The 13153-nt window shown below is 44.9% G+C and overlaps 1 protein-coding gene across 1 annotated transcript; it reads right to left on the reverse strand.

Moving 5' to 3' along the window:
• Positions 1-534: 534 nt before the first annotated feature.
• On the reverse strand, positions 535-12560 carry cnga1b (cyclic nucleotide gated channel subunit alpha 1b). Its single transcript, XM_034290765.1, has 15 exons — positions 12292-12560; positions 11877-11933; positions 11571-11654; positions 11321-11425; positions 10912-11018; positions 10715-10776; positions 10287-10399; positions 9563-9692; positions 6816-6901; positions 6495-6588; positions 6259-6393; positions 5864-6007; positions 3460-3691; positions 1885-2060; positions 535-1521 (listed from the first exon to the last, which is right to left on the reverse strand). Exons 1-15 carry the CDS (start codon positions 12540-12542, stop codon positions 1291-1293), a joined length of 2007 nt encoding a protein of 668 aa, XP_034146656.1. The 5' UTR covers positions 12543-12560; the 3' UTR covers positions 535-1290.
• Positions 12561-13153: the final 593 nt, after the last annotated feature.

The following is a 13153-nucleotide window of genomic DNA, read 5'->3' on the forward strand; positions in this document are numbered from 1 at the left end:
TAATTTTCATTCAGTCACAGCATTTACCGGTGGCTACAATGAAATCATTTGGACTGTGAGTTATAAATAGGTCGAATACAGACTGTACTTTGCAAATAAATAGCCCTTTACATAATGAACATACATTTTTATATAAAATAAGAGACAATAGCCATAAGTACATTAATGATTATTAGTTTGCCCAAAAGGTCAGCAGATGGCGGTAGTAGTCTTTTTAACCAGTACGGGACTTCCCTGATGTTTAAGTTTTGTAATGTTTTTGTTAGTAATATTGTTTTGAGGATCATGTATAATGTATAAATGAATAGTTTGCAGATTGTGTGTTGTGGATAATGTATTAATTAATAGTTTGCAGCCAGCTGTGAATGATGTACAAATTAATAGTTTGTAGACTGTGATAAGGATAATCATTTTATCATTTGCACACTGTGTTGTGGATAGTTTATGCATAGCATTCTACTGTGCAGCACAATCAAATAAAGGCTATGCCTCTGTTTGTCAATTAAATTGACATCACATAAAATATGACACACATTGGTTGAATCATTTCTTTATTGGTTTTATGAAGTAGCATTAGGCGCATTAATTTACTTAGTTGACATTTTGTGGCTTTGTAATATCTACGACCAAACAGATAAGATGTGGTTGGTTCCTGAGACAGTTTATCGTAGGGTAGCTGTGTAAACACTGCGTCTGTGAGGATAGGGAAAAGGTTCTGTGACACCGCCTCTATTCAGAGACCACGGCTTGGCTCCGCCTCCATTCAGAGACCACGGCTTGGCTCCACCTCCATTCAGAGACCACGGCTTGGCTCCGCCTCCAGTCAGAGACCATGGCTTGGCTGGGCCCCAGATGTTTCTAAACAAGCCCTGTAGAACCTGGCCTTTGTTCCCAATTCAGGCCACCACATTGGACCGGTGCCAGATCGGGCAGGTTCTGCCGGGCCGGCTGCAAACTTACCATACATCCTATTTATTTCCCTTAACTAATCTGATCCTTTGACCAATCGGACCGGCGTTGAAAAGAAGTAAGCACTGAAAAGATCTAATGTTAAAACACCATTGTCAAAAGGCCAGTTCATCTGGAATTGCATTTTTATAAGAACTGGGCTTTGTCTGTTAACAGCCCATAGTATGTAGGGAAGAGGGGTCCATTTGAAATGCAGGTGATGATAAAGGGATGATGAAGAGTTCTCCTCACACGACACGACAGCTCTGTCTCCATTCTTGACACTGTTTTCAGCACAGAGAAAGTCCACCACAGGTTTGCCATAGAGTTGAAAGCTGGGGACTATTGGGTCTCCTTGCTGGTTGCCGGGGGAACACCTCCCTCGGTCCCGGTGACCTCCTCGACCTGTGGAATCACCTTCTCCAGTTTGGTGACACGCCGTTTCAGTCGGCTCTGGGCCGCCTCGTGCTCGGCCAGGAGCCGGGCGTAGCGCGTTTGGAGTAAGTCTAGGGTTTCTGTCATCTTCTCCACCTTCTCCTCCATGTCCTTTGGGTCTGGACCCTGTGCTGCCACCTAGTGGATTAGACACAATCTAGGAGTTAATCAATACATAATTCAATAACCCTCAGAGAGTCTTTAGGTTCCTGTTCCTACGCTGCCATCTAGTGATCATCTGTTGATATGACCAGTCACTTGATCGATCAGTTAATATAACAATGACAAATCAATGGGTCAGTCACTTGATCGATCAGTTAATATAACAATATCAAATCAATGGGTCAGTCAGTCAATTAATTAACAAATCAGGGTCCAGCAGGCCTTCCTTATCTTCGTCACTTCACCCCCAACGTTAGCTTTATTTAGGGTGGTAGCTGTTCTTACTGCTGTGTTATAAATATGTTATAACTGTAAAATAGATAATATCTAATAGCAGACCTCCAGGTCCAGCAGGCCATCCTTCATTAGAATCTGTCGTCCTTTCTCTTCCAGCATGGCCTTGGCGTCTGGGTACTCCGTCAATGCCTCCATGAGGTCGTCTTTAGACAGGCAGAAGAGATCTGAGTACCCGATACTCCTGATGTTGGCTGTCCTCCGGTTTCCTGCCCTAGAGCCTGGAAGAAAATAAAGCACAACTTTAATATTAACCCTGATATCTGGCTCCAGTATACTGGATATAATGGAACGATAAAGCAGTACAGTCGTTTTACTAACTCTTAGTCCAGTACAGTTGTGTTACTAACTCTGAGTCCAGTACAGTCGTGTTACTAACTCTTAGTCCAGTACAGTTGTGTTACTATCTTTGAGTTCAGAGCAGTCTTGTTACTAACTCTGAGTCCAGTACAGTTGTGTTACTAACTCTTAGTCCAGTACAGTTGTGTTACTAACTCTGAGTCCAGTACAGTCGTGTTACTAACTCTTAGTCCAGTACAGTTGTGTTACTATCTTTGAGTTCAGAGCAGTCTTGTTACTAACTCTGAGTCCAGTACAGTTGTGTTACTAACTCTTAGTCCAGTACAGTCGTGTTACTAACTCTTAGTCCAGTACAGTCATTTTACTAACTCTTAGTCCAGTACAGTTGTGTTACTAACTCTTAGTCCAGTACAGTCGTGTTACTAACTCTTAGTCCAGTACAGTCATTTTACTAACTCTTAGTCCAGTACAGTCATTTTACTAACTCTTAGTCCAGTACAGTTGTGTTACTAACTCTGAGTCCAGTACAGTCGTGTTACTAACTCTTAGTCCAGTACAGTCGTGTTACTAACTCTTAGTCCAGTACAGTCATTTTACTAACTCTTAGTCCAGTACAGTCGTGTTACTAACTCTTAGTCCAGTACAGTCGTGTTACTAACTCTTAGTCCAGTACAGTCATTTTACTAACTCTTAGTCCAGTACAGTCGTGTTACTAACTCTGAGTCCAGTACAGTCATTTTACTAACTCTTAGTCCAGTACAGTCGTGTTACTAACTCTTAGTCCAGTACAGTCGTGTTACTAACTCTTAGTCCAGTACAGTCATTTTACTAACTCTTAGTCCAGTACAGTCGTGTTACTAACTCTGAGTCCAGTACAGTCATTTTACTAACTCTTAGTCCAGTACAGTCGTGTTACTAACTCTTAGTCCAGTACAGTCGTGTTACTAACTCTTAGTCCAGTACAGTCATTTTACTAACTCTTAGTCCAGTACAGTCGTGTTACTAACTCTGAGTCCAGTACAGTCATTTTACTAACTCTTAGTCCAGTACAGTCATTTTACTAACTCTTAGTCCAGTACAGTCGTGTTACTAACTCTTAGTCCAGTACAGTCGTTTTACTAACTCTTAGTCCAGTACAGTCGTGTTACTAACTCTAACTTTGTCCTTACTTGAATTTCTTTAAAAACTGTTCTCATGTCCATGTCTAACTTGCATGTTAATGGTTTTGATAATTCATGTTACCTTTCGATGAATACCCTGCCAAGACATACAGTTTCAACCTCTTTCAAAGTAAATAAATAAAGCCTATATCTTACAAACCCTTTATTGCTAGGATGCTGATCTCCCCAAAGTAGCTTCCATCACTAAGGACGACGAACTGTTTGATCCCGTCGTCCGCAACAACGGCCAGCTTTCCTTCCTTGATGATGTACATCTCACGTCCGATGTCACCCTTCTTACAGATGTAGTCGCCCGGACTGTAGACCTGTGGCTGAAGCTTCAGGACCAGCTCCACCAAGAGGCCAGCCTCACAGTCAGCAAAGATACGCACCTGGAGGGAGCAGAGGGAGAGAGGGAGTAGAGGGAGAGAGGGAGTAGGGGGAGAGAGGGAGTAGGGGAAGAGAGGGAGTAGAGGGAGAGAGGGAGTAGGAGGAGAGAGGGAGTAGAGGGAGAGAGGGAGTAGGGGGAGAGAGGGAGTAGAGGGAGAGAGGGAGTAGAGGGAGAGAGGGAGTAGGGGGAGAGAGGGAGTAGAGGGAGAGAGGGAGTAGGGGGAGAGAGGGAGTAGAGGGAGAGAGGGAGTAGAGGGAGAGAGGGAGTAGGGGGAGAGAGGGAGTAGAGGGAGAGAGGGAGTAGAGGGAGAGAGGGAGTAGAGGGAGAGAGGGAGTAGGGGGAGAGCGGGAGTAGAGGGAGAGAGGGAGTAGGGGGAGAGAGGGAGTAGAGGGAGAGAGGGAGTAGGGGAAGAGAGGGAGTAGAGGGAGAGAGGGAGTAGGGGGAGAGCGGGAGTAGGAGGAGAGAGGGAGTAGAGGGAGAGAGGGAGTAGGGGGAGAGAGGGAGTAGAGGGAGAGAGGGAGTAGGGGGAGAGAGGGAGTAGAGGGAGAGAGGGAGTAGGGGGAGAGAGGGAGTAGAGGGAGAGAGGGAGTAGAGGGAGAGAGGGAGTAGGGGGAGAGAGGGAGTAGAGGGAGAGAGGGAGTAGGGGGAGAGAGGGAGTAGAGGGAGAGAGGGAGTAGGGGGAGAGAGGGAGTAGAGGGAGAGAGGGAGTAGAGGGAGAGAGGGAGTAGGGGGAGAGAGGGAGTAGAGGGAGAGAGGGAGTAGGGGGAGAGAGGGAGTAGAGGGAGAGAGGGAGTAGAGGGAGAGAGGGAGTAGGGGGAGAGAGGGAGTAGAGGGAGAGAGGGAGTAGAGGGAGAGAGGGAGTAGGGGGAGAGAGGGAGTAGAGGGAGAGAGGGAGTAGGGGAAGAGAGGGAGTAGAGGGAGAGAGGGAGTAGGGGGAGAGCGGGAGTAGGAGGAGAGAGGGAGTAGAGGGAGAGAGGGAGTAGGGGGAGAGAGGGAGTAGAGGGAGAGAGGGAGTAGGGGGAGAGAGGGAGTAGAGGGAGAGAGGGAGTAGGGGGAGAGAGGGAGTAGAGGGAGAGAGGGAGTAGAGGGAGAGAGGGAGTAGAGGGAGAGAGGGAGTAGGGGGAGAGAGGGAGTAGAGGGAGAGAGGGAGTAGGGGGAGAGAGGGAGTAGAGGGAGAGAGGGAGTAGGGGGAGAGAGGGAGTAGAGGGAGAGAGGGAGTAGAGGGAGAGAGGGAGTAGGGGGAGAGAGGGAGTAGAGGGAGAGAGGGAGTAGGGGGAGAGAGGGAGTAGAGGGAGAGAGGGAGTAGAGGGAGAGAGGGAGTAGGGGGAGAGAGGGAGTAGAGGGAGAGAGGGAGTAGAGGGAGAGAGGGAGTAGGGGGAGAGAGGGAGTAGAGGGAGAGAGGGAGTAGGGGAAGAGAGGGAGTAGAGGGAGAGAGGGAGTAGGGGGAGAGCGGGAGTAGGAGGAGAGAGGGAGTAGAGGGAGAGAGGGAGTAGGGGGAGAGAGGGAGTAGAGGGAGAGAGGGAGTAGGGGGAGAGAGGGAGTAGAGGGAGAGAGGGAGTAGGGGGAGAGAGGGAGTAGAGGGAGAGAGGGAGTAGAGGGAGAGAGGGAGTAGGGGGAGAGAGGGAGTAGAGGGAGAGAGGGAGTAGGGGGAGAGAGGGAGTAGAGGGAGAGAGGGAGTAGGGGGAGAGAGGGAGTAGAGGGAGAGAGGGAGTAGAGGGAGAGAGGGAGTAGGGGGAGAGAGGGAGTAGAGGGAGAGAGGGAGTAGAGGGAGAGAGGGAGTAGGGGGAGAGAGGGAGTAGAGGGAGAGAGGGAGTAGGGGAAGAGAGGGAGTAGAGGGAGAGAGGGAGTAGGGGGAGAGCGGGAGTAGGAGGAGAGAGGGAGTAGAGGGAGAGAGGGAGTAGGGGGAGAGAGGAAAGATGAGAGGCGATTTAGTATGCCTGGAGATCAAAGCTCTCAATCAGCACTAACCCTATGTACCAGGAGGGAGGGAGGGAGGGGGGGAGGGAGGGAGGAAGGGGGAGGGGAGGGGGAGGGGAAATGAACAGAGGCAGGAAAGAGAGAAGGAAGAAAGTGAGGGGTAGGAGGAGGTGAGGGGTAGGAGGAGGTGAGGGGTAGGAGGAGGTGAGGGGTGGTAGGAGGAGGTGAGGGGTAGGAGGAGGTGAGTGTTCCCCACCTTCTTTAACGTGTCCAGGTGAACGTTGATGGCGACCTCTGCCCTTAGTTTATCTGGAAGGAACTTGAGGACCTCCCTCTCGTCTACTGCCTTCTTATTGGTCCACAGGTAATCAAACCACTTGATCACTCGCTTCTCCAGGTCCTGCAACACGGTTCATTTACTGCATCCGAATGAAATGATCACTCGATTTCAAAGCATTTTATTGATCCCAGGAGGTGTATTTACATTTGTCATGTCTGCCACAACAACAACATTAACAACAATAACATTACCTGGAACACCAGCAGGGGGATCAGCAGGAACAATGACAACATGACTGCATGGGAAATGCAGCGACGACTAAACAGAGAGCCGTTGACCCTGGCCAATAGGCAGGCACGGGTCAAGCGTACCTTGGTGACCTTCCTGAAGGTCATGTACTGTTTGATGGCGTCTATGCGGGCCTGGAAGTCTGCCCGGGCAGCGTTCATGTTGGTGATCATGGAACCCACGTTACCTACGATGGTGGCAAAGATCAACACGCCAACCTGGGCAGACAAGGGGTCAAGCACAACGAACGTCGGTTCATTCATCCAATCACCACACACCCTGCCAGAAAATGACATCGACACGCTGAAGCCACACCCACCAAAAAGTCTGCAACAACGAAGAAGTATTCCGAGTTCTTTACAGGGGGCGGAGTTTCTCCAATTGTGGTCAGGGTCAGAGTGGACCAGTACATACTGTTGGAGAGGAGAGCAGTGACACATTAGTACCATAGTATTACTACACTGTTACTATATTGTTACTACAGAATGATTGTCCTATTACTACATTACAGGACATGATAGTACATGATTACAGTATTATTACTACATAAGTACATGTATTTATACCATATAAGGAATAAAAGAGGCGTTCTGAAAAATATATGACAACATTATAGAGAAACAAAATGATAGGGGTCTACCTGTAGGCATACTTCCGGACCAGGCGGCCAAACTCAGGGTCAGTTATGTCTGGGTAGACAAACTTATCAGCTCCGAAACCAACAGCCTTAAAGGGGAAGATTCAGAGACAAACTAGTACAAAACCTTAAAATACTGTATGTTTTAGAGACAAACAAAACAAAATAATAGGCAATGGAAGATTCAGAGACAAACAAATGTAATATGGAAATGTAAACTTTGTTTTCCAAAATTTACTCTTATAACACTTTGGAGGAGTAGATCACTATACACTGTAGGTACATGTAATGATAACATATAGTATATGTTAATATACATTTAATAATACTTTTTTGTATATATGAGTATATACTGTAGGTACATGTGATAATATAGTATATGTTAGTATATACTGTAGATACAGTATCTCACAGAAGTGAGAACACCCCTCTTATTTCTTAAAATATTTGATTATATCTTTTCAACATTGAAGAAATGACACTTTGCTTTAATATAAAGTAGTGAGTGTACAGCTTGTATAACAGTGAAAATTTGCTGTCCCCTTAAAATAACTCAACACAGAGACATTAATGTCTATACCACTGGCAACAAAAGTGAGTACACCCCTAAGTGAAAATGTCCAGCACTGCCTTAACTACTTTACACTGTAGCAAAGTGTCATTTCTTCTGTGTTGTCACATGAAAAGATGTAATCAAATATTTACAAAAATGTGAGGGGTATACTCACTTATGTCCTTGTTTTTGAAAGATAATCAAATTCGTTGTCCATTAAAATAACATCAAATTGATCAGAAATACAGTATAGACCTTATTAATGTTGTAAATTACTTTTGTGGTTGTAAACTGCAGATTTTCTATTGAATATCTATGTGTACAGAGGCCCATTATCAGGAACCATTCTGAAAAGTGTTTTAGTGATAAACAAACCAAAAAAACTAGCCTTCTTTAGACTAGTTGAATATATTCAGTATCAGCGTTTGTTGGTTCAATTACAGGCTCCAAATGGCCAGAAACACAGAACTTTCTGCTGAAACTCGTCAGTCAATTCTTGTTCTGAGAAATGAAATGAAGGCTATTCCATGCAAGAAATTGTCAAGAAATTGAAGAACCCTTACTACATTGTGTATTGTGTACTACTGCCTTCACAGAACAGCGCAAACAGTTTCTACAGTTCTCATAGGTTTGCATTCCCTGGCAGAAATTGTGAATTTATGGCTTTGATTTTGCTATTTAAGGATAGTGATTATATGAAGCCATTTATTATCACATAGTTGTTTGGCGCCTTTTTAAATCAGAATGATAACCGACATCACCCAAATGGCCCTTGAATGCTTGGCCTTGCTACAGACACACAAGTTGACACACACACAGGTGAAAACGGCAATTAAAGGTGAATTTCCCACACCAGTGACTTTAATTGCAATTAGTGTCTGTATATAAATAGTCAATGAGTTTGTAAGCTCTCACGTGGATGCACTGAGCAGGCTAGATACTGAGCCACTGGGATCAGTAAAGAACTGTCAAAAGACCTGCGCAACAGGGTAATGGAACTTTATGAAGATGGAAAAGGATATAAAAAGATATTCAAAGCCTGGTTCATGCAAGACGACCAAATACTTTGCATGACCCGGAGGCATTTTGCCAAGTCAAATGGGCAGCTATACCACCTGTAAGAATTCAGGGCCTCATAGACAACTATTATAAAAGACTGCACACTGTCATTGATGCTAAAGGGGGCAATAAACAGTATTAAGAAATAGGGGGAATGCAGACTTTTGAACTGGGGTCAATTAATCTTTTGCTTTGTTGCCATGTCTGGTTTTATGATTGTGCCATTCTGTTAAAAACTACAGTTGAATATGAAACCCATAAGAAATAAAAGACATGTGTTTTCCCTGCTCACTCTTTACTCTTTACAAATAGTACATATATTATCAATTCTCCAAGGGTATGCAACTTTTGACACAGTAACCAGAATAGAAAGAGGAGTGGGAGGCCCCGGTGCAGAACTGAGCAAGAGGACAAATACATTAGAATATCTAGTTTAAGAAATGCCTCAGAAAATAGAATAGAACAGCATCCCAGAGTGGCCTCTTCACTGATGGGTGCTATTTAATGAAGCTGCCAGTTGAGGACCTGTGAAGCGCCTGTACATATCATATGTTTTACTACACACTGTAGGTAAGACACAAATGTGTTTCTGTGTGTGTGTGTGTTTGTGTCTGTGTGTGTGTGTCTGTCTGTGTGTGTGTGTGTCTCTGGTTAGGTCTTACTGAACGAATGGGGACCAAATGTGTAATGAGTATAGTAAAACCAGAAAAAATTGACCTAATTGGGACCTTTTGCCGGTCCCCGTGAGGCAAAAGTCAATTTCCGGCTCAGGGTTTAGGTTTAGGGTCAAACTTACAATTGATTTTACAGTTAGAATTGGGGTTTCTTTAAGGTCCAGGTGTTGTTGGTTAAGTTTAGGGTTAAGGTTAGGCATTACATCTAGGTAAAGTTTAGGCATAAATGTTACTTTATTGAGGTTAAGGTTAGGGTTAGGGTTAGGGTTAGGTTAAGGTTAAGGTTAGGGTTAGGGTTAGGGTTAGGGTTAGGGTTAGGTTTAGGGTTAGGGTTAGGGCAATTTCTATTTTCTGGTCCCCATGAGGGTAGCTGTACAAACTTGTGTGTGTGTGTCTGTGTGTGTGTGTGTGTCTATGTGTGTGGGTGTATGTGTGTGTGTGTGTGTGTGTGTGTGTGTGTGCACCTTGGAGAAGGAGTAGTACAGACATGCGTTCCAGTGAATGATGATGACGATGTACATGACCAGGTTGGAGATGCGCAGCACATTAGGAAAGTTGGTACGAGTCTCTGTCCTCTGGAAAAACTCCAACATCCTGGAGAGACAAGATGTGAATGGATGGATGGAGAGAGACAAGGTGTGGAAGGATGGAGAGAGACAAGGTGTGGATGGATGGAGAGAGACAAGGTGTGGATGGATGGAGAGAGACAAGGTGTGGATGGAGAGAGACAAGGTGTGGATGGAGAGAGACAAGTATGGATGGATGGAGAGAGACAAGGTGTGGATGGATGGAGAGAGACAAAGTGTGGATGGATGGAGAGAGACAAGGTGTGGATGGATGGAGAGAGACAAGGTGTGGATGGATGGAGAGAGACAAGGTGTGGATGGATGGAGAGAGACAAGGTGTGGATGGATGAAGAAAGACAAGGTGTGGATGGATGGAGAGAGACAAGGGTGGATGGAGAGAGACAAGTATGGATGGATTGAGAGAGACAAGGTGTGGATGGAAAGAGACAAGTTGTTGGAAAGTTGACTCACCTGTTGAATCTTAGTAGCCTGTTGAGCCTTATCTCGTAGTAGTTGACTCACCTGTTGAATCTTAACAGCTTGTTGAGCCTTATCCATGATAGTTGAGACACCTGTTGAATCTTAACAGCTTGTTGAGCCTTATCCATGATAGTTGACTCACCTGTTGAATCTTAACAGCTTGTTGAGCCTGATCTCAGGGTAGTTTAGTCCAAAGTAAAAGTACAGGATGTCAGTGGGGATCATGGAGGCCAGGTCCAGTTTAAACTGCAGGGACTGAATCAAACCACATCTTCTATTAGCACATGCTGTATTTATATGTCCTAGTTAAATAATAATGTGAACAGAAGAAAACATTGTAAAATCCCTGAAATGCTGAAATGTGTGTGAGGTAATATTGGGATGTAAAATTTGGATAAAAAGTGGGTGATGTCACCATGAAAAGGTAAGTGAAGTCATAATGTGATCTAAAAGGAGTGTGATGTAATAATGTGATCTAGAAGAGTGATGATGTCATAAGATGATTTTAAAGGGGGTGATGTCTCAAAGAGATTTTAAAGCTGGGTGATTTCATAATTTAAACCCTCTCACCTTTTTGTAGCAATCTCGGAGCTTCTTCTCATCTTTCACCAACAAACCTTGCTCCAGGTAACCTATTCACACAAACAAAAATACATACAGTACACAGATACACAAAGGGAATGGGAAAGTACATCTGTGTGATATGTGTGTGTGTGTGTCTGTCTTAAAATGAGTGTGTGTTTCTGTGTATTTGTGTGTGTTCTCACCTGTCCTGGTTCTGAACACCATGTCGGCCAGGTAGACCAGGTCAGAGACGTAGTCAATAATGAACCAGTAGACCAGGTAGTCTGACTGGAGCTCCTCAAAACATGCTCTAACACACACACACAGACACACACAGACACACGCGGATACACACGGATACACACAGACACACACACAGTAAGAATAGGGGAAATGGCTATCAGAATGGCTTAACAGTCATTTCCTTAATTACTCAATTTATCAATCAGCAAACTCAGTGACTTCTTAATGGCTAAAATTTAAATCAACATATCAGTGTTTACAAAATGTATGCATGAACCAATCAATTAACCATTTAATTAATAAGTGTTTACACAATTTAACATTAACACTTTCCACCAATATATTAACCCCATAATAAATGAGAGTTACCTGGCGATGATGAGGGTACAGTTGTACATGACAGGCATTGTAATGACGAAGAGCCAGTTATAGTATGTGTTCCCTGAAGGGTCTATTACTGTGATCTCTTTAGGCCTGTAAATGCACACACACACACACACACACATACACACCCAGGAGGTATAGACTAAGGTTAAGCGAACAATCTGTGATTCAAAACAGAACTGTTTCTGGAGGCTGAAGAAATGAAAGCTGTTAGATCATCAGACAAAACTCCTACGCCTCGGCTTTGGCCTTCTCCTCCTTCTCCTTCTTCTCCTTCTCCTCCTTCTCCTTCTTCTCTTTTTCTTCTTTGTCTTTCTTTCTCTGCTCCTTCCTCTCCCTTCTCTCCTGCTTTTCTTTTCTGTGGCGGGCAGAGACACACAGAGAGGTAGAGGGAGTTACACAGGTTGACGATGGCTGCTGTATCGGTTTCCATTCATCCACATGTACGACATGTCCCAGGCAATGTCAGAAATGGAGGAGTGAGAAGGAAATCTCCATGGTCATTTTAATAGTCATCTCTATCATAACAGAAATATCTTACTGTTTTTGCTCTTTCCTCTCTTTCTTCTCAATTTTCTTTTTCTTCTTCTGTTCTTCCCTGATAAAGAGCAGACAGTTATTGTTCAGACTTATACAGCAATACAGAACATTGCTATTTTGAGGAATTAGAACATCACATTACATAATTTAGGACATCACATTACATAATTTAGAACATCACATTACAGAATTTACAACATTACATTACAGAATTTAAAACATTACGACTTTTAAAAGGGATTATACCTGCACCGAAGTTAAAATGCTGTGTTCCACTTTAAAGCATATTATCATCTATAATAGCATGTGGTTGTGTGTGTGTGTGGTTGTGTGGTTGTGTGGTTGTGTGTGTGTGTGTGTGTGGTTGTGTGGTTGTGTGTGTGTGTGTGTGTGTGTCTGTACATGTGTATTCTTACTCTTCCTCATTGTTGTTGTTGTTGTTGTTGAAATTTAAGTGAACCTCCTTTCCGGGGATCCTTGTGCACCTGTTCTCCGCCGTCTCCCCTGTCTCCGCCGTCTCCCCTGTCTCCCCTGTCTCCCCCGTCTCCCCTGTCTCCCCCCTCTCTCCCATCTCCCCATCCTTTTTGTGTAGTTGGAAGAGCGGTGCGGGGAAGGTCTGGCTGGGGGCGTGGCCAGCCGGCTTCACAGGGGTTACCCTCAGTGACATCACAGGAGGTACTTGGTTTCCTGTGTGGGTGGAACCAACAGTCTTATGTATCCGTGGACCCATCAGTACCACGTCCCTGTCAGTACCACGTCCCTGTCAGAACCACATCCCTGTCAGGACCACATCCCTGTCAGAATGACATCCTGGTCAGAACCACGTCCCTGTCAGAACCACATCCTGGTCAGCACTACGTCCCTGTCAGAACCCCATCCCTGGCAAAGCCACGTCCCTGGCAGAACCACGTCCCTGACAGAACCACGTCCTTGGGCTAAGGAGCTTCTAAACTACTGATGTTACTCAACTCAGTGGTGTAGGTTATAGTCCAATGAAAATCAATGTAATGTTACAAGGCTCTTAACTGACCCAGAGACTTTGAGGAAGGGTTAGCTGCTAAGCAACCAGCTTACAGCCACATGCCAGTTAACCCCTCTTCCCTAGTCCATTTAACTACCTCTCTTTCCATCTCTACCTCTCTATACCTTTACCATCCTACATTTCCAGCTCTATTGCTCAACCTCAATACCTCAACCTTTCTACAGTACCTCAATACCTCAACCTCTATACCTCAAACTCTACACCGCTACCTCTCAACCTCTATACCTCAACCTTTC

The sequence above is a fragment of the Esox lucius genome, chromosome 24 (genome assembly GCF_011004845.1).
Source record: "Esox lucius isolate fEsoLuc1 chromosome 24, fEsoLuc1.pri, whole genome shotgun sequence".
Classification (NCBI taxonomy): Eukaryota; Metazoa; Chordata; class Actinopteri; order Esociformes; family Esocidae; genus Esox; species Esox lucius.